This window comes from Cydia fagiglandana, chromosome Z (assembly GCF_963556715.1).
Source record: "Cydia fagiglandana chromosome Z, ilCydFagi1.1, whole genome shotgun sequence".
Classification (NCBI taxonomy): domain Eukaryota; kingdom Metazoa; phylum Arthropoda; class Insecta; order Lepidoptera; family Tortricidae; genus Cydia; species Cydia fagiglandana.
The window spans coordinates 41,589,240-41,613,809 of record NC_085959.1 but is presented as its reverse complement, the minus strand read 5'-3'; the positions used below and the strand labels follow the sequence as shown (position 1 = coordinate 41,613,809).

The 24,570-nt window shown below is 40.5% G+C and overlaps 1 protein-coding gene across 1 annotated transcript in view; it reads right to left on the bottom strand.

Annotated features, from left to right (window-relative positions):
• The window catches only part of LOC134678434 (protein crumbs), a 104,358-nt gene extending 81,890 nt beyond the window's left edge, over positions 1–22,468 (bottom strand). The window contains exon 1 of the mRNA XM_063537010.1: positions 22,229–22,468. Coding sequence (XP_063393080.1) covers positions 22,229–22,289 — 61 coding nt within the window. The 5' untranslated portion in view covers positions 22,290–22,468. The remainder of the gene's footprint in view (positions 1–22,228) is intronic.
• Between the last annotated feature and the right edge of the window lie 2,102 nt (positions 22,469–24,570).

Below are 24,570 nucleotides of genomic sequence, written 5' to 3'. Positions count from 1 at the left end.
TACGATACTGAATACCTACCCCCGACTTTTACTCCTAACTATTCACCAACTCCAAAACTAGTAATATTTATTGCTATTCCACGCGGTGATGGTTCTTTAATATGTACATTTTAACTCACCAGTCACCAGATAGATGACGCTTAAGACGAAAAAATGCATATGCATATTAAACCCATAAATGAATAATGAACCCTCGTACGGCGCGGACTGCATCAGCCACACTGATTCAGCGTTGTCGAGTTGAGTGTCCTGTTGTTTTAAAGGCATGTCCAGAATAGGTAACTATTCTATATATGTACTATTCTATATTTGTGCCGAAACTATAAGTAGAAGCCTTATTTTGACTATGAAACCCTAAAAACGAACCCTAACCATGCGGCAAGTGTCAGGTAACTGGTCGCGGAAACGCGCTTCCTTTTGTCCAAAATTATCCATTTTGACCTCGACTCGCAACACAAAAAAACTCAAGTTTATTTTGACTATAATTGATATTTTGTGCGCTTCGTTGTCGGTTTCATACATATATATTTTTAAGCAATTTCAAAAGTATCAAAAGGCCAATAGTGTAACATGTTCAGTTGAAAAAAGAAAACAAGTTTGGGGATTGCCTGCGCGTTGGTGACGTCACACAATGACTCAATCTCGGTGAGGACCGGTACCATCCGTCGACAGATTTGACTGACCATTCGTATGTCTTACTGCGACGAGATAAAGCCTAAGTTGAGTTAAGTGTGTTGCTGCTTGTACTAACCAGACTTGAAGGTATTATGCAAATATGTATCTACTTTGGTTCGCTGCCGACATGTCCCATCACTCCCATCTTTAATAGATAATTGAATTAAGTTTACATGAATGTATTGGTATGTAAGATTTTTTAAATGAAATGAGAAATGAAAATGTACCTACATAAGTAGTTTAGACAAGAGCTGTCATGAAACGGCAGTAGTCTAAAGGCCACTTGCACCACCCCACTAACCCGGGGTTACCGGTTAAACTGGAGTTACCATGGTTACCAGTACAATTTGACACTCAGTTAACGGTTTAACCGGTTAACCCCGGGTTAGTGGGATGGTGCAAGCGGCGCTAAAAGAAGTAAGATTCGTCGCGGCCGTAACGGTCCCACACTTTTGTGTTCGCGGTCCAGCTGTCACCGGCACGTTACAGTTAACACAATTACAGGCCATAAGGCACTAACGGTGTGAAAAATTTACGTAATGGACTGTCTGTGTCGTTAAAAAAAGTTGTCTATGAAAAAACTTTTCTAGAGGGCCTCTACATATATCTCAAGTAATTAGCTTCGTGCATCAAATTTTACCCCCGACGCAAAAAGGGTGTTACCTATATTATATGTTTGAAGCCAATGTCTGTCTGTCTGTGGCATCGTACGTATACGTACGATGCCACAGACAGACAGACATTGGCTTCAAACATAAGTACCTACGTCTCAAAACGGTTGGACCGATTTCGATGCGCTTTTTTACGTGAAAGCGAGTTCCCTTGCGGTGGTTCTTAGCTATGTTTGATAGAAATCGACCCAGCAGTTTGAAGAGTATCACCTCTTTTGCAAAATGTAACTGACTTCGAATAAATTTAAAAGTGGAAAATATTACTGTCTTGAACTCACGGCCTCTGGTTCGATACTCCAGCGCACTAGTTACTAGTTGCTATACTGACGTTAGGCATTTTTGGCATAAAAACGATTGTTTTGGCTTTGGCATACTTAATGCGTAGGGTTTTTTTAATTTTTTATTTAATATCTATTTCAGTAGTTTAGCCGTGAAGTTGTAAATATGTATTTCAATTTCAAACATAAAGCCTACATTCGTTATTTACGATACGAGTGTGGAAAAGAGGAAATTCGAAACGAGTGGCGATAAATGAAAACACGACCGACGGTAATTAAATTATTTTTTCTCAAACATGCAATGAAATATTGATGTTATGTTCCTTATAATAGGCTGCGAAGTATGACGTTTCAGGTGCGGCTAGGACAAAAGGTCGTTAATGGAATTTCATACACATCTTGCAGGCCTAGGCCGGCAAAGTCCTCTTTTTTAATTTTCATTTCACAGATATTTGTGACACAGCATCGTGGCATTCATCCATTAAAAAAAACTAGAGGCAGTATTTGCTTTATGGTTCGTAATGACACTCTGCCACTACGCCTATAAAAAAAAAAACAATGTTTGCTATAATTTGCTGTTTTATTTGTATAAAATCAACATGAACTTAATAAATAATACTCTTCTTCTTCTTTGCTCATTCCCACATTAGGTGGGGTCGGCTCTCCTAATTTTTCTGCGCCATGACATTCTGTCTAGGGTTGTCGGATCAGGAAGCTCCTCCTTCTTTAATAGGCTGTTCATGCTGGTCCACCACGTCGTTGGGGGCCTGCCTCTACCTCTTTCTTTTTCCGGCAGGTATAGCGCTCTCTTCACCACATACTCGTCATCTCTGCGCATGACGTGTCCGTACCACCGCAGACGACATTCGTTTAGCTTTTCGGGGATAGGGATTACCTTGAAGGTTCCACGTATGTGTTCATTTCTGACCTTATCAAGCCTAGTAACCCCTCCCGACCATCGAAGCATCTTCATTTCTGTCGTGTGAAGCTTTTGTACATCTGTCTTCTGCACTGGCCAGCATTCGGCTCCATACAACAATGCCGGTCTAACAGCAGTTTTGTATACCTTTCCTTTTGTGCGGATTGGCATTCGGGGGTCGCAGAGTACTCCTGTTAGGCAACGCCACTTCTGCCAGCCGACACTTACTCTATGGGCCACGTCCGCCTCGATTTTGCCACTCTCAGATACAACCGAGCCTAGATATTTTTTTTGATCCACCCTCGTAGGTGCAGGCTAGATCGAGTGCAGATATACCTACAGGACCTGGGCATGCATGCAAACAGCAATATTCTTTTCTCAAACATGCAATGAAATATTGATGTTATGTTCCTTATAATAGGCTGCGAAGTATGACGTTTCAGGTGCGGCTAGGACAAAAGGTCGTTAATGGAATTTCATACACATCTTGCAGGCCTAGGCCGGCAAAGTCCTCTTTTTTAATTTTCATTTCACAGATATTTGTGACACAGCATCGTGGCATTCATCCATTAAAAAAAACTAGAGGCAGTATTTGCTTTATGGTTCGTAATGACACTCTGCCACTACGCCTATAAAAAAAAACAAAAAACAATGTTTGCTATAATTTGCAGTTTTATTTGTATGAAATCAACATGAACTTAATAAATAATACATTCTATAATTTTATAATTTTAAATTATAAATTTAACTACACAAATAAAAACATTTAAAATATTTCATCTAAACGTTAGCGCTAAAAAGGTCTACTGAAACACGCGTAGTTATATTTTTTAAATTTTTATGGAGGTAAAGTTGAAAAATATTCATTCTGTTTTATTGGATTTATGGTGCGTTGTTGATTTTTTGACTTTAATATGAGTTCCGACGAAATAATGAATTTAATATTAATTGTAATCGTAGGTGTTGGAATTGGCAGCGTAAGCAGAATTGATTTTAAATAACTTGCTGCCTCTGCCGCCAAGTCAAAGACGAAGTATGTATATGGTTGCTTATGGCAATTTTATTATTTGAGAAACTAAGAAAAATGGCTTACAGTTTATTAGAAATAGTTTTGTGGCATATTTTCAATGAATGTAACTACAAATTCGTCAACACTGTGGAAACTATACTTATTTACTCCATGCATAAAGCAACGATGTATGTGAAACATGATATCAATATAAAAGACTATGTAAACTTATGTGACGAAAACGACAGTCAGACGGATACAAGGCGAAAAAATCAAAGATACATGAAAATGTACGGGTAGTAAAAATACACGACTCGTGTAAAACATACGCGTGATAATGATATAGGTACGTGTTGGTTATATTTTGGGTGTAGTTTACTTTTAGTTTTTTCTATAAACAAAACTTTGGGTTTCGTGGATTTTTTATTTTATTTATTTCATTGCATGTTTGAGAAAAGCACTATACATACCTCGGCGGGAAATGGGGTTGCCCGCGCTCAGACCTATCCGGCCTCGCTTCGCTCGGCCGTCTATATGTCTTCGGCCGGCAACCCCTTTCGTCCCGGCCTCTGTAGTAATGTACTATTACAGTACCCATATGGTCATATTTTTCCGCACTAGTGCGAGTAATAGCACTTTTCGTGCGTATGTCAAAAGTTTAAAGGGGCATGTAAAACGTTGTACGAACTCGTGTCGAATTGCCGCTCGTTTCGAATTCCCTCTTTTCCGCACTTGTATCGTAAATAACTATTTCGGCAACGTAGCAGAATTAAATACAACAGTATTTTTATAATTGAGGTATCAAATCAAGCACGAGCCAAGATACTCTAAAAGACCAGACAGCTCGTATATTGCTGATTAATTTTCAATCTTGCCTCTATGCAATTAAGGATTAAAGTTATCCCAACAGATCAAGAGTTAACCGCACAGTTAAACAGTAATTAACTTACGTGCGGTCAATGTTAATGCCTAATTTAAGAATTATTGACAAGGCCGGCGTGCTACAAACAGGCAAAGTCCATTTTTATATTAGCAGACATTTTACTTTTGCACAACCAATCGCAATGAGATTGTACGACTATCTATAGTTTCCAAAAATTTTAAAAATATCTTGGTAATGTTTTGACGGCATCCTATTAGCCTAGTCGGTAGTGACGCAGCCCACTCCACCTCCACCGCTGGACACCCAGGACTATTTTTGTTAATCTGACGGTTACAATCTAAAAATGGGTTTCAAACATGTATCCGTCAATGAGTAGGTACAAATACTCATAATTGTCACTATTGTCAGATTCAGTATTAGCACAATTATAGCATCATGGACCAAACTAACCGAACCCAGAATCTACCAACGATTTTTTTAACTGCCTACCAACCCCCCACCAACCAACCCAACAACATAGATGACTAAAAGTGGTTACAGTACTTATGTAAATCTCAACTGCACAAGTAGCACGATATCACTCATTATATGTAATAGCCTAATATATTATCTTAATCTGGCACGCTCGAGTAACTCCAAAAAAATCCTCTTGCGGGTCGCTAGTTAGTAATGAATGTTTTAATATGTAATTATACACTTGCAACTCACTTTTTTATATGTAGACTGTATAAGTGTGTCTGCCAACAGGGAGAGATGGCGGGAGATCGTGCGAAGAGCTGTGTCCGCCTCTACTACCGATGCGGACGCCTCAACGTGACCACGACCGCTCTGTCAAGAGCGATACGACAGAGAAGAAGATAAGTGTTAGTGCAACTCGCGAGACAATGTGTAATTAAAGATTCTGTGAAAGTGTTTTAATTATGCATTGTGATAGTTCGGCTACAGCACAATAAAAATACGTTACCTAACATGGCCGATGGGTCTGCTGGGTGCTAGCTAGGGCAGACTGCTTAGAGTGACGTCAGGGCGTGCGATGTGGTGTGATAGTTCAGGCAGAGTCAACACAATGCAACGGTTACTTAACAGTCGAATGGATGCTGACCGGGCCAATTGGGCAATTTGCGGGTCTATAAACACTGTATAGCCAATTCTGAGTGCCTACCGCGAGATACTACGTTCGTTCGTCCATTTGCCTGTCCATTGTTCTAATATGCAAGCGAGAGTGACAGATAACGAAATTTCAATGTACGATTTTTGCGGTACTACCGTACCGTAGGTCCTCGGCATTCGAGCTATTAGGGCGGACCACGCCAATGCGGCGGCATCAAATCCCTGCGTAAATGTAGAAATGTGAAGTAAATGTCAAAACGGAGATTTTATACAGTTTTTCATTAAATTTGACGTTTCCTGCAGTAAATGCAGTCGACTGCAGCAGTATTGCAGCCGACTGCAATATTGCCGTAAATGTCAAAATCGAAGTTACTTATACTCGAATTTTTGACATTTGCGGCAGTAATGCAGTCGGTAGTAATATATGTCGCAGTGCAGTCTGAATCTGAACGGCTAAGTATAGCGCGTATCTCTATGTTATAAAGTTTTATTGTGGTCTTAGTTTACCTGTAATATTTAAAGACCTAGGGGTCATGTTAGTCTGGTTGTTGTAGCCAATCAGAATAGAGCCTGGGGCAACAAACGCCAAACGAATAGAAAAAAGAGGAAAAAAATTACAGGCCAGATGCTACTTCAGTCAAGATGCTACCAAATATTGCGGCCAAAATAATTTGGCGTTTTCTATCATCATGGCTCCCAGTGGAAAATGTTAGAGGAGGCCTATGCCAAGAGGCAAACTGAGCTTCGAGACGTATTATAATAAACAAGAACATGTCTTAGTAGTCGCACAAAACCGAGAAGTTCAGAATAAAAAGGCTTTACATCATTATCAGCATCATCATGGCTAGGCCGCCTGATCATTCAACCGATATCTACACCGATACTATGCACATAATATAGCGAAGCCCCGTTTGCACATAGTGTGACCGAACTGTAGAACTCGAAGCCTAATCGCTTGGCATTGGTACTCGATGGAAAGCTGCAATCACTATTGTCGAAACTAACACATGTATGTAAACAATGATATGTAAACAATTATGCACTTTAACACAAAGTAATAAGGTATAATTCTATGACATCTATAAACTTTTATCACATTCTTATAAACGCGGCGAGTGTCGAGTTTCGGTAACATTGAGATGCGCCGGCGGCGCGGCAACTCGTTCACTTGTATTTAAATATGTACCATCACCCACATAAACCTTATTACAAAGGGCATAAGGTCCACGGATGGACAGTTAAAGAGTGTTGCTGTTTGTACTCAAGGCAAGAAGATTCAATATCTAATGACAGTTATAGAATTACAATCTTTATAAATACCTACGATACACTAGCTTAGTATTACCAAAGATTAAATATCGTCAGCAGGATTCACGTGCAGTCAACAGTCAATAAAATTGCCATAAAATCCTACATAACCAAGAATCCAAAAATATGTCCACCAGCCACGACGAAAAAGGGAAATCTAACTCTTAGAGCGATAGAGAGGCAGATAAAGAAATCACGATTTTCGCGGTAGGGCCTGAGAAAACCGATACACATCTTGATTTTCTTGATTACCGTCCGCTATTCCCAAAACTAGAGGAAACAAGTTACTTTACCGTCAAAAATATTCTTTGATACACACTTTTATTGCCGACTATACCTTTTCTCCTTTGCGTGTCTTTTTTCTTTACTCGAGATCTCTCAAATGAGCCTAAACTCTGTGTTTACGTTTTTTTCTTCACCTTCCGACTGCATCATAAGTCATAAGATCAGCTCCGAATAAGAAAGTATGCCAAATTTCAGCTCAATCAGACACCGGGAAGTGATTCAAATTCAAGTTTAGAATACAAAGACGACCGGTCTGGCCTAGTGGGTAGTGACCCTGCCTGCGAAGCCGATGGTCCTGGGTTCGAATCCCAGTAAGGGCATTTATTTGTGTGATGAACACTAATATTTATTTTGTTCCTGAGTCATGGGTGTTTTCTATGTATATAAGTATGTATTTATCTATATAAGTATGTATATCGTCGCCTAGCACCCATAGTACAAGCATTGCTTAGTTTGGGGCTAGGTTGATCTGTGTAAGATGTCCACCAATAAAATAAAAAAAAAAGAAATAAAAGCGGTGGCTCAATAAGTGCGTAAAAACCTAAAAACCACACGTCATGCTCAATGTAATAGCACCTTCACCCCAGTTCTGTAAACTGAAGGCTTAATTAAGTTTCAAAGACAGTGGAAATTACAATATTAGCTAGTTTTACGCGGAACTTGGAACAAAGATCCTGTCAGGGGCAGACACAGGACGTAGTTCACGGAGGTAGTAGAACTTAATTAAAAACGAGATATTCTGACGAGAAATATATAGTCTGTGTAAGGCTGTAAGCTAACTTTACACCGAAGAGAACAGAACAAGGTGAGGGAAACATTATCAAACTGCACAACGGGACTTAATCGCGTATTTAGGTTTAGCCATTGAAATCAAAAAACATTGCAATTTTAATCGGGACGAGGGTTTTAAGATCTCATCCACATGGAATCCAGTCATTAGTAAATGTAAGCGGAAACGAATATCGACAGTCGATAAATCGAATATCGTTAGTGTTGTGTGTCGACAGAGTGACATCCCTAGTGCGCAAAACGTTCAAACTGATAAACAAGATCAAGTGCGGGTAGTTCGAAAAACTTGCGCGGCTAGAAGATGTTGATGTCAACTTGAGCCAGTCTTCTCCGAGACCACGGGGACAACGCCGTCCTCGAAACGTCGGAGGTAAATCTTAAAACTTAAATACGCGATTAAGTCCCGTTGTGCAGTTTGATAATGTTTAATAATCGTGAAAGTTTAAATCAAGGTGAGGGAAAGTTAAAAACATTATAATTTTCATAAGAAAGTCGCTAGGTAAAGTACCTCATACTATTGTCATTATGACAAGGTAACGAGGGTACTACCTACGGCCGTCCATACTACTACTTGCGATATGAACGGGCTCACTTACAAGAGTGATGTAATCACGAAGGCGCCTACGCATACTTGGCATGTGCATTAATATGTATCCATTGTCGTTGAAGACAAAAGAGCGCGCGTCCGGTCCTCGCCGTGAAAAGTAAGGTCGGCACAACGACGGACAGAGAGGCAAAAATCATAGACTTGGATGTTTTAAGCTTATATTGTATGGAGATGACATTTGTTACTGTACCAGGCTAATACAGTGTGTTTTCTGTAACAGGAGCAATAAATTAAACTGTAGGCTGTACTCCTCAAACTGACCAACATTTGTTCAGCAACTTTTGAAAATAACTCATGTTTTGAAGACGCAATGTATTGCAAATATTGTTATGTTAAAAGCGTGACAAGTAACGTCAAACACACTGATGTCAATACGGTCCACTGCCACGCATATATGTAACAGACGGTGTTATGGCTGCTCTACATGATGGGCCAACGCCGGCTACTCCAAGGGACGCATTTATGCTTTAGAGGGAGCAAGTGATATTGCTATCTCATTCTACCGCATTGCTGCGTCCCTTGGAGTGGCCGGCGTTGGCCCATCGTGTAGAGGAGCCATTCATATTCATAATACTTTATTGCGACCATGGTAATATAGGTGTTACACAATATTATAAGCAGTTTCACATGGGCCCTGTAAGGGCAAAGCAAGGATGTATGTACATACTAAAATTACGCTAGATTATTATATAATTACACAAAATTCTTAAAGTCAATTGAAAATCGTAAAAATTGTAGTCATTAGAAAAAAAAAAATTAAAATTCCTCCAAATTCATCATTTAGATGTCAATAAATCAATATAATTAATTAATAATTCTTTATAAATTTTAGACAAAACAAAATAACAAAACAATGCAGGCTAAGGTCAATTATTATATGCGATATCAAATTCATTTATATTATCTTTATAAAACTCGTCAACTGAGTAATAACATTTCTGTATTAAAATTTTCATTATTATATTTTTGAACCTAGTATTGTTATTTTGTTTTAATATATTTGGGGGTATTTTATTATAAATTTGGGCACATCGGTAATATGGACTTTTTTTGAAAATAACAAGGTTCGCTTTTGGCAACGCTAACTGATACCCTGTCCTTGAATTATAATTATTACAAATCTGATTCTTTTGCACGAATAAATTATAATGTTTCCTAACGAACATGATTGCTTCCAAAATGTAGAGGGAAGGCAGTGTCAGGAGGTTATGTTTTATAAAGTGTGGCCTTGTTGTTTCTCTCCTTCGAATATTTACTAAAATTCGGACACATCTTTTCTGTAGAAGAAACAGATCGTGTGCATCAGTGCTCTCACCCCATAAGATAAGTCCATAACGTAGCCAGGAGTAGGCATATGCGTAATATGCAGATAACGATGCTTCGAAATTTGTATTAGTTTTGAGTACACTAAGGGCATATATGAATGTGGATAGCTTATTTTTTATATTTTGTACATGTGGTTTCCAATCCATTCCACTATCGACGGTTATGCCCAGAAGTTTGAACTGGTCAACTTGTTCAATAGTCTGGTTATTTAGTTTGAAGTCTATTTCTAGTTCTTTTTTTTGATACGGTTTAAACTGGACGATCTTAGTTTTACTTAGATTGATATCTAATTTATGATCTTGTAGCCATTCAAAAATTGTGTTAGCGTAATTTTCTAGTTTTTTATGACATTCCTCACTTCCTACGCAGTTAATAAGCACTGAAATGTCGTCTGCGAACATTATGCATGTAGTATCTAGTTCTTTCTAGTTCTTTCTAGTTCTCCATTATACAGGGGCCAACGCCTCTTCCACATGATAATGGGAAACGCAACGTTGTATGTATACAGTCTTTACTATTGTCTCGTCTCTGTCTACCACCAAAAGGGGCTGAAGTGACTGACTGAAAAATGATTAACCTTTATTTGACAACTATTGGCCACGTGTCGTGCAGCCAATTTCTGAAGTACCTATATTATCATGCCGCGATCAGAAAGGGATTAGAAATGACAGATTTCCATACACTTACGTCTAAATCAATATGGATTGACAGCTATCTCAATCCCTTTTTAATTGCGATTCAGTAATACTGCTGTACGCTTTGGACACTTGTTATTAGGTACCTATATTGAATCAATTTATTATTTTAATTAATAGAAATATCAAAATTAATGTGCAGTGATAATTAGCCATATCTTAGTAAGTAACTAAACAACAGTGATATATCACTGTTGTTTAGTTACTTACTAAGATAAGTCCTCAATGTATTAACCAAGTATACCTTAGGCCTTAGGACCTGGAAGCAAACGTTATACGCAGTAGAATGAAAGTTATTGTTTTAAATCTATACTTAATCCAGAGCCCAGCTTTCCCGGTCACGATCGCTTGCAAAGTAAGTTGGATAGAGCGAGTGTTTACAATGTTAGAATATTTACAAGACTCGGCTCATATCGAGGAAACATACACCTACATATAACCCAACGGCTAATATAACTCGCGCGTATGATGGTCCTTATGAGAGTTCATTTTTAAATGGGGCAGCTCTATCACGTAAAATGATTGTAGACATTTTCTGGAAGTTTAGCATATTAAATTATTTTGAAATCATGTAAATTCAAGTAATAAAAACTTTTTTTTTTATAGTAAGCCTATTCAAAAGCGACTCGGGGAACTGTCATAGGGATCAGGATCAACATTCGACGCGTCAGGTATAGGCCCTCCGGTTAGAAATCAGGGCCATAACCGCGAAAATCGAAGTTCGCAAATTGCGGGGATTTTTCTCTGTCACTCTAATTACGCCTTCATTGGAGTAAAAGAGAAAGATCCCCGCAATTTGCGAATTTCGGTTTTCGCGGTAGCCGCTCAGAGGGCCTACCGCGAACCACGTTCGTCGTGTTGCCTCTCTGGTGCACTCGTAAATTCGTACGTAAGTGTGACAGGGAGGTAACACGTCGAACTTGGTTCGCGGTAGGCCCTCTGTACTATAATTCTCAGATTACTAGTATTTAATGGTTTCCAAGAACAAACGAAACTACGCGACACACCTATCTAGAGCCCCCAATCTGTGCGAGCTACGGTTAAACTATCAAAAAGGTCTTTTAATCCTTAAGCACCATTGCCAATTTCGACTTTAATTCCACCACCATAAAATCCAATTTTCCATCACACCATTTATACCAACAATAGCAATATCTATGCCGTTTCAAGTTCAAAATTCGACCTTAAGTTGATAAGGACAAAGTTGAGTTTGCAAGGGCAGCGTCGCAGGCGCAGGTGGAGTCTGTAGTGCGTGACGGACCGTGCGCTGAGGCCGTGTTGTGGAAATGTGACAGTTAGAAGACTTAGGGCCACTTGCACCATTCACTAACCCGGGGTTAACCGGTTCAACCTGGAGTTACCATGGTTATCAGTACAATTTAACACTGGATTAGCGGTCAGTTAGAACCTTAGAACTGTCAACGCGAAATCTTACAAAGTTTGTCCAGTAAATAAAAATCACGAACACATGTCTATTTGTCTAATTTTCATTTAATAGTACATATCATGCATGCATGTATATATCGTCAACCTGCATACCATAGCAGTATAATTTTAGTATAATATAGCTAGTGATACTGGCCAGGTATATGACAAGCAAATTTTACCCCTCCCCCCCCTCTCAGCCGCACTTCGTAGTGCAAGATAAGCCCTTTTCCAGGCCGCGCCGCACCAATGTAGAAAGTTTTCCCAAAAATCAAAAAATATATCTCACTAATCCAGTTTGGATGATTCAACTAAAGACAGTTACATTTTCCGAATGTCTAATCTAATCTAACTGGAACCTTAAATCGGAACGCTAAAGTTGAAATTCTATTGGCGCGTAGGTGGTTGATAAATCGTGCTATGCCTAGAAAAGGGTATTAAGGTTGACTTGGCGTTGCAACTAGTTTAAGATAGCCTTTGAAATAGCAACCAGCGTATGTGGAGAAATAGCATGATATTGCTCTGCGGGTTTATTGCAAGTGTGTGGATTTGTGGAATGTGGATGCACGTAGCACGTAGGTATTTCAATAAAACCAATATCGGTAAGGGCCCCCCCCACCTCTGGCGTCTTTCGAGCGTCGGCGTCTGTCGGCGTCGGTCCAGCGCTCTGGAAAATGACGTCGCTGCGCAGTTGCGTCGACGCTGCGTCGACGTCGGCCATAGAATTGTAGACGCCGACGCTCGAAAGACGCCAGATGTGGGGGGGCCCTTAGGGTGCAAGTATGCAAGTGCTTACACGTCCCTTTGTAATAGGAAACTACAACACAATAAATTTAATAGAAGCCTTGGTTTCTTGGGGCTTATTTTTTGTGCCTATAGTCCTACTCCTATAATTCGTTTTTTTAGCATTAGAAAAAAGGTAAACAATCTTGATGTGTCTTTTAATTGAAAAACACGTTTTAAAATAAGTCACGGCAAATATGTAACAATTATGAATGTAAGGCCCCCCCCCCCCCACATCTGGCGTCTTTCGAGCGTCGGCGTCTGTCGGCGTCGGTCCAGCGCTATGGAAAATGACGTCGCTGCGCAGTTGCGTCGACGCTGCGTCGACGTCGGCCATAGAATTGTAGACACCCTTAGGCCCCCCCCACATCTGGCGTCTTTCGAGTGTCGGCGTCTGTCGGCGTCGGTCCAGCGCTATGGAATATGACGTCGCTGCGCAGTTGCGTCGACGCTGCGTCGACGTTACGTCGACGTCGGCCATAGAATTGTAGACGCCGACGCTCGAAAGACGCCAGATGTAGGGGGGCCCTAATACGATCATTCATATTCTTCTGCTTTCATAAGTAATAGTTTTTGATTTATAAAAAGCGTTTTTCAATTAAAAGACATGTCAAGATCGCTTACCTTCTTGCAAGTTCTTTCTAATGCAAAAAAAACGAAATATAGGGCCCACATCAGGCTTCGAGCAACACCGGCTTGCGACACGTCGGAAGGTAGTTAGGGAGGAGCCCAAGCGATATCCTACCGTACAAATCATTCGAAGAAGAAGGTCCGATCAAAGGTTATGTAATCATAATAGGTAATAAGGTTTAACAATGTGTTTATATGTATTTTTATTGTTTTTTATGTGCTTTTGTATTTTACTTTTATATTCATGTTATAAACAACCTAACTTAAGAAGAAAAATAAATAAATGAGATAATAATAATAAACTATCATTATCATGACGAATAACTACCGGAGATATATCCTGAAGGACGGTACGGTACGGTCGACATTTGTCGGGCATGCCGCCGTCCCGGAGAGTCACTCAGGCATATTATCTCCGGTTGTTCTCATCTTGCTAACGGCGAGTACTTGCACAGGCATAATCTCGTAGCCAGAATTATTCACCAGCAACTTGCCCTCCTATACGGCCTTGTGGACCGTGAAGTGCCGTACTACAAGTACTCACTTGCGCCAGTTCTCGAAAATGGTCGTGCCACGCTCTATTGGGATCGATCTATCATCACTGACAGGACTATTGTAGCCAATAAGCCTGACATCGTGCTGATAGATCGATCGTCGACGTCACCATCCCCCATGATGAGAATCTCGTGAAGGCCGAGAAGTATACTAATATGAGTGCAATAAACAATTCTGATTCTGATTCTGATTCTGAAGGACAAGTCCAGCAAGTACCTAGACTTAGCTCACGAGATAACCGCCATGTGGGATGTTGACTCGACGATCATTGTTCCTATAGTCGTGTCAGCGAACGGTCTCATAGCGAAGAGTCTCGACCAACACCTAGAGAGACTCTCGCTAGGTGGTTGGATCAAGGGTCAGATGCAGAAGGCGGTAATTTTGGACACGGCGCGTATAGTACGTCGATTCCTCACTCTGCGGCCCTGACCACCGGCAGCTTGGGCCCTGCCCCGCTGCCGGCGGCACCCTAGGTTAGGTTTTTTATAATGTGTTTATAATTTTTTTTTAATTGTTTTGTAAGTGTTTTTATATTTTACTTTTATATTCATATTATAATTAACCTAACTTAAGAAGAAAAATCCCCCCTTCCCTTCATGTACTCCTTCATAGAGCTTTTGGTCTATGAAGGAGTACATGAAGGGAAACCTTCCTATACCGCTAAAAAGAAAACTCATGGACATGTGCATTCTCCCCATCCTTACCTACGGAGCGCAGACTTGGTCTTTGACAAAAGTTCAAAAATCCAAACTCAAGGTTTGTCAGCGGGCCATGGAGCGTAGTATTTTGAGCGTGAAATTGACCGATCGCATTAAAAATACAATACTACGCTCCAAAACGCGAATCACTGACGTAGCTGAAACTGCCGCCAAGCTTAAATGGGACTGGGCGGGACACGTCTGCCGTATGCCGGATGATCTGTGGGCGAAAACAGCCACCCGCTGGGTCCCACGGACTGTAAGGCGTCACGGCAGACCTCGTCGGAGATGGCGGGACGAGCTTGACACCTATGAGAGAGACTGGTGGGAGACTTCAGGTGATAGGGATACGTGGAGAAATAAGAGGGAGGCCTTTGCCCAGCAGTGGGACAATATAGGCTCATAATAATAATAATAATAAGCCCGCAGGGCAGCTTGTGGCGAGCTGTTGGGGAGTAACGACCCCACGGACCCGAGTGCTCCCGAGAGTCGGTCAGGGTCTCCGTCTCCGGCGTGTCTTCGTCGGTCAGAGTGGACCCCAAGGGGACCCGCAGGACTCTCAGCTCTGGCTTGCCTTAATTGGCCGTCCAGAGAGGAGTCGCTAGAGCTATATGCTCCAGGGTGATATAAATTACATATTTATTGGCTTAATTAATGTTTTATAAATACGTTGACAATGAAAAGTGAATTGACAGACATGACATATGAAGACCGTCGATAATGTGATATGCGGTATGAAATGAGGTTGTAACATTCGTCCGCCTTTAAAGATTTACATGTCCATCTCATCAATTAGCCGACGAGGTGGTTTAATGGCACGCTTGCTTCGACGCGGTGCCATCGGTGTAGCTGCTGTGGCCTCGCTAGCCTCATTCTGAGGTGAGCCAGCTGGACTAACTTCTGGAGCCTCATTCTGAGGTGAGCCAGCTGAAATAACTTCTGGGTCAAGTTCCACTCCAGCTCTTGACCCTGGGCAAGGCATTGCGGATCTATTGGTTCCCAGTACTGGCGTCGATGAGGCAACTGGGACCATAGATGATTGAGAAGTTTGCTCTGCAGGGCTTTCTTCTAGATCAGGCAGACGGGGTCGTATATGATCTGCGTGATACCTCCTCTCCACCCCGACTGGAGTGTTAATGACATAGGAGTATCGATGCGTGCGTCGAGATACTGTGGCAGGCTCCCACCGCGGCTGCTCCCTGCTTCGCACATACACAGCATCACCTGGTCTATAGTTTGGAGTCTGGCCGTCGGAGTTAACATTTGCTTGTATCTGTTTGTATTGTAATGAACGTCTAGCACTTGGTCGGGCATTGTCAAGCACACAATGTAGTTGTCTTCCAAACATTAGCTGGCCCGGGGATTTGCCAGTGGTGCTATGGGGTGTGATGCGATAAGCGAAAAGGAAATGTTCTAAACGTTTTTTGAGGCATCCTGTGCTGGATGACATTCTGGTCTTGAAAGTCCTCACAAGCCTTTCGGCCAATCCGTTCGTCCGTGGATGATAAGGTGACGATTTGATATGATTTATTCCTTTTTCTTTGCAGTAATCCTGAAATTCCTTAGATATAAATTGTGGGCCATTGTCAGACACTAAAAATTGGGGTAGGCCAAAGGTAGTAAAAATGGTATCCAGTTCATCACAGAGTTTGGTTGTCGTAATTTTGGTCATCGGCTTGATCTCGATCCATTTGGAAAAAGCATCTGATACAACTAACCAATATGTGCCCTCGAATGGTCCGGCAAAGTCAACGTGAATCCTTTCCCAGGCTTGATCTGGCATAGACCATGAGAAGATTGGTAAATCTGAAGTATTAGGTCTATTCTCTTGGCATTTGTGGCAAGCCTTCACATGCGTGTCTATATCTTCCTCTATAGTTGGCCACCAAACGTAAAAACGTGCCAGTGCTCTCATTGCTGAAATGCCTGGGTGTCCACGATGCAGATATTTTAGGGTCGCCTTCCTTAGAGTATCAGGAACAATAATACGGCCCTGCCACATGACTATTTTATCTTCTAGTGACAACTCACCGCGCTTTCGAGCATATGGTTTTACATCGTTTGAGTATTGATGCTCACGCCAACCAGTTTTTATAAGATGATATACTTGTTTCAGCGTGATATCTTTGCGTGTTTCTTCTCGTATAACGCTTTCAGATAGTGCAAGATCACCAATGCTGTCAGTCTGCAATCGCGCTACAATTCTGTGAACCTTAAGCTCAGATTTGGATGGCAGTTCTTCTGGGTTGGGCATTCTTGATAAATAGTCTGCGATCAGGTTGTTACAACCTTTTGTATACTTAATGTCGTAATCGTAACTTCCAATTATTAAAGCCCATCGTACTAGGCGATTGTTAGCGAGTTTGGGTAAGTTTCGTTGAGATCCCAAAATGTGTATTAGGGGCTTATGATCCGTGACTAATGTAAATTTCGTGCCGCGAAGGTATTGGTCAAATTTTCTAATTCCATAAAATATTGCTAGGGCTTCGCGGTCTATGACAGAATACTTTGACTCTGCGGGTCGGAGTTTTCGTGATGCGAAAGCGATTGGTTGTTCAATATTATTCCTCATGTGAAAAAGCACTGCTCCGACGCCCTTTTCTGAAGCATCACAGGCTAGATAAAGTGGGCATTTGTCATTGAAAGCTACAAGTGGTTTAGAATGTACAATCATTAACTTAGCACGTTCAAAAGCCTCAGCTTCCTTGTCGGTCCATTGCCATTTCACCCTGTTTCCAGTTAGTGCGTGAAGATCAGCACAGACGCTGTGCAAGTGTGGTATAAACCGCTCATAGAAGTTGACCAACCCAAGGAATGCTCGTAGCTCCTTGGCATTAGCTGGCGGGGAGGCTTTGGTGATGGCTTCAATCTTTGATTTTGTAGGGCGTACTCCATTTTTGTCAATTGTGTGTCCAAGATATTCGACTTCTGGCTGTAAAAAGGTGCATTTCTTTAAATTGACTTTCAATCCGGCTTGTTCCAGTCTTTCGAATACGGTACGTAATGTTTCAAGGTGGTCTTTGTCATTTTTCCCTGTAACCGCAATGTCATCAAAATAGACTGCTACATTTGGCAATCCCTCTAGAAGCTTGTCAAGGTAATGTTGGAATATTGACGGCGCCGTCGAAATGCCAAACGGCATTCTGTTGTAGACGTAGTATCCTTTGTGTGTCGATATTGTCAGGAATTGTTTCGATTCAGGTTCAATTTCAAATTGTAAGTACGCGTCTTTTAGGTCAATTTTCGAGAATTTCTCACCATCCGCTAGACTCTGGCGTAGTTGGTCAAATAAAGGAACAGGGTGTGCGTGTGTTATAAGAACAGGGTTAAGTGTACTGCGGAAGTCACCACAGATTCTGATCTGGCCATTGGTTTTCACCACGTTAACTGTCGGCGTTGCCCACTGAACCGGAGTTATATTTGGGTCTACTTTGGTTATAATTCCTTCTTCGACCAAACGATCTAGTTCAACTTCAATGTTTTTCTTCATTGAAAATTTAATTGATCTGGCTGGGATGTGTTTCGGTTGAGCATGGGGCTTGATATGTATGTTTACTCGATAATCTTTTACTTTTCCAAGTTTGCCGTCGAAGAGAGTTGTATGCTTGTCCAAGAGTTGTTTTAGTGTAATGGATTCGTGTCGAGTTTTCTTGATGGAATAGACTGGCTTTGGGAAATCCATCTGGAACATTTCGCTCCACTGTAGGCCGAACAACATAGGGTCAGCTGACTTCATTACAACAACAGGAAGTAGTTTTTCCTCGTCTTGAATACGTACGGTAACGTTTGTTAGACCCTTTGGTTTGAGTCTTGTATTTCCATATGCGCGCAAGCTGGGAGCCTTCATGAGGGAAGGAGCTCCGATACGCGCCCACAATTGTGTACTAATAATTGAATAGAGTGAACCGGGGTCCCAGTCCATCGTGCACGGAATGTCGTTAATGAAAACATCAATTTTTTTGCTGTCCTTGCTTTTAGTTTTGCTTATTTGACAGACAACGTCCGTTTCATCTCCGCTGTCGTCTGAGTAGGAAGATTGAGACGAGTGGCTGCTGCTCCCGTCATGCTTAAGTTTGTGCAGCTTGTTTCCTTTAGTAAATGTTGTTTGTTTATAGTTCCGATTAGGTAAGCATGCTTTGCCTGATTTGATGCAGCAATCCTCAAAGTGACCTGGTGTGTTACACTGTTTGCATGTATGTGCTTTGGCAGCACACTGGTTTAATGGATGTCTTTCGGGCTCACCGCATCTCAAGCATTGATGGGTCCGTAATTTGCGCGGTGACGTGTTCTGGTAAGATTTGGGGTTTCTTTTAATCTTATTGACTTTGACGTGTGTGTCTGTATCGCCTTCTGCTCGTTCCCGCGATTGAGCAACGCTAAAAATCTGAGAGAAGGTGACTTCTTTCGTCGTACCATCTTGAATTTCTTGTAGATCCGGCCATTTTTGTTTCAGGTCGATCTGTAATTGTTCGTGGTTAAGCCCGGTTGCAAATCGGTCACGTAACTGTCGTTCTAATAAGTTATCGCTATAGCCACAATCTTTACTTATTTCTTTCAATCTGTTAGCGTAATGTTCCATAGATTCGTTGTCTTTTCGTATGCAGTTCCAAAAGTCCGTTAATGCTCTGTATCGTGTGCGTTTAATTCTAAATAGGTCGAGCAGTTTATTTCGAATATCCGCATATGTACTGTTTTCAAAGTGCGGTGTAAGGGCAACCTTAATTTCGTGAAAGGTCTCCGGTGAGAGGCAGGTAAATAGCAGTTCCTTCTGTATGATACGTGCATCCTCGCCCCAAAGTTTGCATTTGGTTTCGAAATAGTCGATAAAATTTTCGGGGTCCCTTTGTTTCCCATAAAGTTTTAAGTCATAATGTATTGTTTGACATATTATCGTTAGTCATAAAACTGAAACCGTTAACTTTTCAGGATTTTCCTAAGGTTATGCTATAGATAGGTTAGGTTAGGTTAGGTTTGTTTTGTGGCAATCCTGAAAAGTTACGCGTTTCTGAGAAAAACCAATTATGACTAACGAAAATTCTGACAATCAATACATTATGACTTAAAACTATTTGGGAAACAATAGAGACCCAAAATTTTCAACTGCGGTGTCATCCGGGTTGAATTTGTCGCTCTTAAAGCCGTTGTAAACATTGTTTCTGTTACCGTTCGTGTTCGAAGAGCTGGGCGACTCCGTGCCGTGTGTCGTTGTTGGTGTGGGAGTCGCGGCAGCTGCCTTTTGCTGTTGCGTTAACAGCAATTGTAATATGTCCGAGATTTGTTGTTGTTGTGTAGCTTGCAATGCAAGGAATTTGTCAAATTGTTCGCTGTTCATTTTGTGACGATTTTTCTTTAATCCTCGTCGCCACTGATATAAATTACATATTTATTGGCTTAATTAATGTTTTATAAATACGTTGACAATGAAAAGTGAATTGACAGACATGACATATGAAGACCGTCGATAATGTGATATGCGGTATGAAATGAGGTTGTAACACAGGGGTGGAAGTGAAAGATGCATAAGACGCGAGTTGGCACAGTGGCTGGTAACAGCCACTGGGTAGAAAGCGGCGCACACCTCTCGACACCCCTGAGCCGCTCACACCGATGTTGCTCCTGGTCGTCTTTACGACGGCAGTTTCAGGGGCCCATCTAGTCAGCGGCGAGTCACCGCCTGCCTCGATGACGGTGTTAACATTGTTATGGCAGGTGTCCGGACCTCTTTTACAATAGCCCAGTCTCATAGTCCACCCAAACTTCAATCCATAGACCGGTATACTGTTCTCTTTTTCTACAATAGTCCCAATGCCTGCTGAGACCGGTTCACGGGTGTCTATTGTTGCACCTGTGAACGGGTTCCAGCAGGCGTTCTACATGACATAAAAGCTCTCCAAGGGGCCTCTACGTGTTGGATCTGTGTCCCCACGCAAGCCTATCAAAAAACCGGGATTATAGGCCCGTGATATCGAAGGAGATACAAATAATAATAAGAAGAAAAATAAATAAAGAGAATAATAAACTATCAAACCTGCGTAATATATCTACTCGTAGCCGTAGGGATGTGACTACCCCATCGACAGTTTGTGGCGAGTGGTTTAGTAGCGGTGGACCTTATTACAAAAGGCATAAGGTCCACCTATGGACAGAACAGTCTAACCGATGGCACCTGAGTGCTAATGGCGAGTTGGCATTGTTGGCAATATTTAAAGTCCAGCACACCTTTCTAACCTGATATGTACCTACTTAGAATTAGAATGAATGTAGTGCAAATTGTTGTAGGCAGAGATTAAGTAGATGGCCCTGTAATTAATACCGCGAATATAAGCACATCTGCTCTGCTCTGCCCCGAGGTGTTGCAGGTCCACGAAAAAAAAAACGAGATTTCTTTACTGGGCTGTTTATTGTTCGAATGTGCAAGTGCAAGAGCGAGAGAGGCAGATAAAGAAATTTTATTTACGGCGTCTAACGGCGCCATCTACTTCGCTATCTTTGCACTTGACACACACACATCATCATTTAATTCATTTACACATTTCAGTTATTTATTTTTCGTACGATTAATGTTAAAACACCTTTTAAGTATAATCCTCGCTTAACGCATTTAATCTCAAAACATAAATCGTAAAAGGTGAGTCACCTAACAGTAAATTAAATAACCATGCATAGCGATGCATGGCACTATAATGTAAAATTGTAAACCCATTGCCTCGTGGTATTTAAAAAGTAATTAAGCATAGACAATCAGCTGTAGATTAACCATGAATGGTGAGAATGACTCAAGGCATAAAATGTAAAGTGAAACTAAGATTTTTACGTTTATGCAAAAAATACTTTTGTAAGGCCATAGTTTTGTATTTAGTACAATTTATACCTAAGCTAATAGCTGTGCTCGTGGGTTTCCTCGCGTTAGTTCGATATGTATACCCAATTGTATCAATATAGGTTCAGTAATTTAGCTGTGAAAAAATCTGACAGACCATCGCAGAATAATGTATGGATTTTTAACTACGTACTTGAAAGGTATATCGAATATCGTTATGTTTGTACTAAAATTACCATAGCAACATGCGCGGAAAGCCTAAACAAAGCCTGGCAATTTACGCAATTACCTACTGCTCTTTCAAAATAAAGTTTTCCAAGTAGATGAGGACATGGTCGTGAGAACACCGGCGGTATGCTGCCACTTAATAATACATTGTATTCAACTATAAAAAAAACTTTTTAACGGTCGCATGTTATCTCTTTCGCGCAAGCACACAGCGCCACAGGTGCGCGAGAAACCAAAACACCGTTTCGAAATTTTTACTTTTTCTAACACAAAAAAGGGTCTTTTAAAGTGCAACCAAATGTACTTTAAGATTATTTTTTTAAAACCTAAAGTGTTGACTAATAGGCAATAGCCACTTGAAATGAAACGTTCGCACAGCGTGTAAAAGTTTTCAAACATAAATAACTTGGTGAAACCGTGAGCGGTGCCTTTCACGTCGTCCGTTTGCCAACTGAAACTTTCTTTCGACACTTTTAAATGTTAAATATCAAACTTAAAACAAAGAATGCAATGCAATGGCGCTATGTAACGTACCTGCGAGGCTGCCGAGCAGGCTGCGACCGCGACGCCTACCAACTCCCGAGTCCAACTTCATCGTAAATAACAAACAAAACACAAAATAACTTAAACACTACGCCAATTCGGACACATCTGATCCACTAAAACATGTTGAAGTTCACAAACACAACTTAATTGGTAACACGAAAAAGTACGTGAACCACAATAATTGTTTTCGTAAGTTTTGTCCGGCGGCGTAACGTCACCCTCCGACGTTCATTGTGGACTGTGGCGGATACTCAGTACTCAGTAGGAAGGAACGGAGCGAAGCGAACTCGAAGACGCGTGACGTGGGTGGTGGGTAGATGGTAGATTATGCACGCCTACTGTAACCAGTTTTCTACCAATTTGGGTAAACGTAACACTATCTATATTTAAATTTTGTTAACATTCAGATTAAGGATGTTATCCACTTGCTAACCTTCGAGGCATCTGTTGAAATTCGCATATAGGTCACTTATGAGTTATGATATTCATACTTCCCATGAATGAAATACCATGGATGCATTGAAATGATTATGATTATTATAGTCAACTGATTGGACTTTACCTATACAAAGCTTTAAATACCTTGTGCAATAAAAATAACAACTAATGTGATTCTTCTTCTGGTTATACAAAATAATAACATTTTATTAGCCTCAACACACAGCATCGCGTTGGGAGTCGTCGCGTGGTTACATATCAGAATACCGAAAATCGATTTACCTAATGTTGAATCACCTATGCTCGTTTCACCTATTTTTTTAAATACCTAATGATCAATTAACCTAAGCTCATAACACCTAATGAACGAATTACCTATTGCACGTTTCACCTACAATTGGTTTACCTAAGCTCAGAATACCTATGCTCGATTCACCTAAAATTGAAACACCTAATACTCGAAATACCTAAAGCTAATATACCTAATACACGAAACACCTAATGTTGATATACCTAATGCACGAAATACCTAATCTCGGTATACCTAATGATCGAATTGCCTAAAGTTAACATACCTACTGCACGAATTACCTAAAGTCGGTATACCTAATGGTCGAATTACCTAAAGTTAACATACCTAATGAACGAAATACCTAAATTCGATACACCTAATGCACGAAATACCTGAAGTCGATGCACTTAATGAACGAAATATGTACCTAAAATAAAAAATATAATTATTGTTTGGTAGAATATTACTAGGACATACAACATTTAGTATACATTTTTTAGCCAAATTATTCAATTGGCTAACTATTTTTTATTATAATATAATGTCTAGTCAGTTGCCAGAGTCGAGATAGGTGCGACGACGAGTAAAGCGAGGAGGAGCGTGTTAGGTTAACTGCGACCAAACAGTGCCAAAACCGACTTTTATTTCATCGTCATGATGTTATCTTACAAAAATTCAGTTTTTGATAAGATAGGATAAGATAACTAATTTTGTATCAGACTTACAAAATCATTCTACTACCTAAAAAGTAGCGTTTCAAAAAGTGTATTTTTAAGTTGTTATCCGAACAAACAGTTTCATATCGTTCGGCAAAATGATATGAATTTTGTTTTAGGTATATAGACTTTAGGTATTCCGTGCATTAGGCATATCGACATTAGGTAATTCGTGCAGGAAGTATATCAACTTTAGGTATTTCGTGCGATAGGTTTAACAGTTTTAGGTATTTCGTCCATTAGGTAAATCAAGTTTAGGTACATCGTTCATTAGGTATATCAGCTTTAGGTGTATCGTCCATTAGGTATAGGTGATTCGTGCATTAGGTATAATAGCTTTAGGTGAAACGTGCAATAGGTAAAACGTGCATTAGATACATCGTGCATTAGGTGTTTCGTCCATTAGGTTATTTGAGCTTAGGTATTATAAACTTAGGTCAGTCAATATTTAGGTAAAATGATCGATAGGTAATTTAAAAATAGGTGAATCAAACATAGGTGATTCAACATTAGGTAAATCAGTTTTCGGTATTCTGATATGTAACCCGTCGCGTCATGTTTTAGTCATGACTGAGTTTCGGACACAGATATAATACAGAGTGCTTCCTGTAACAGGAGCAATCAAACTAAAGGCTGTACTCCTCAAACTGACCAACATTTGTTCACCAACTTTTAAAAATTATGGATCCAAGTTATTGATTTTAAAAAATCATGTCCTAATTTTACACGACACCTTTAAAAAGGAGGGTAATTCAAACATATACGTCTGATTATATGTTTATACGTTTAGTATGTTTTTAAATTTCTATTGTGTTAAATAAAACTTTCATTATTTTTGCTTTCCACATGATCCAGTCATAGATTTTGAAAATACCAGTTTTATG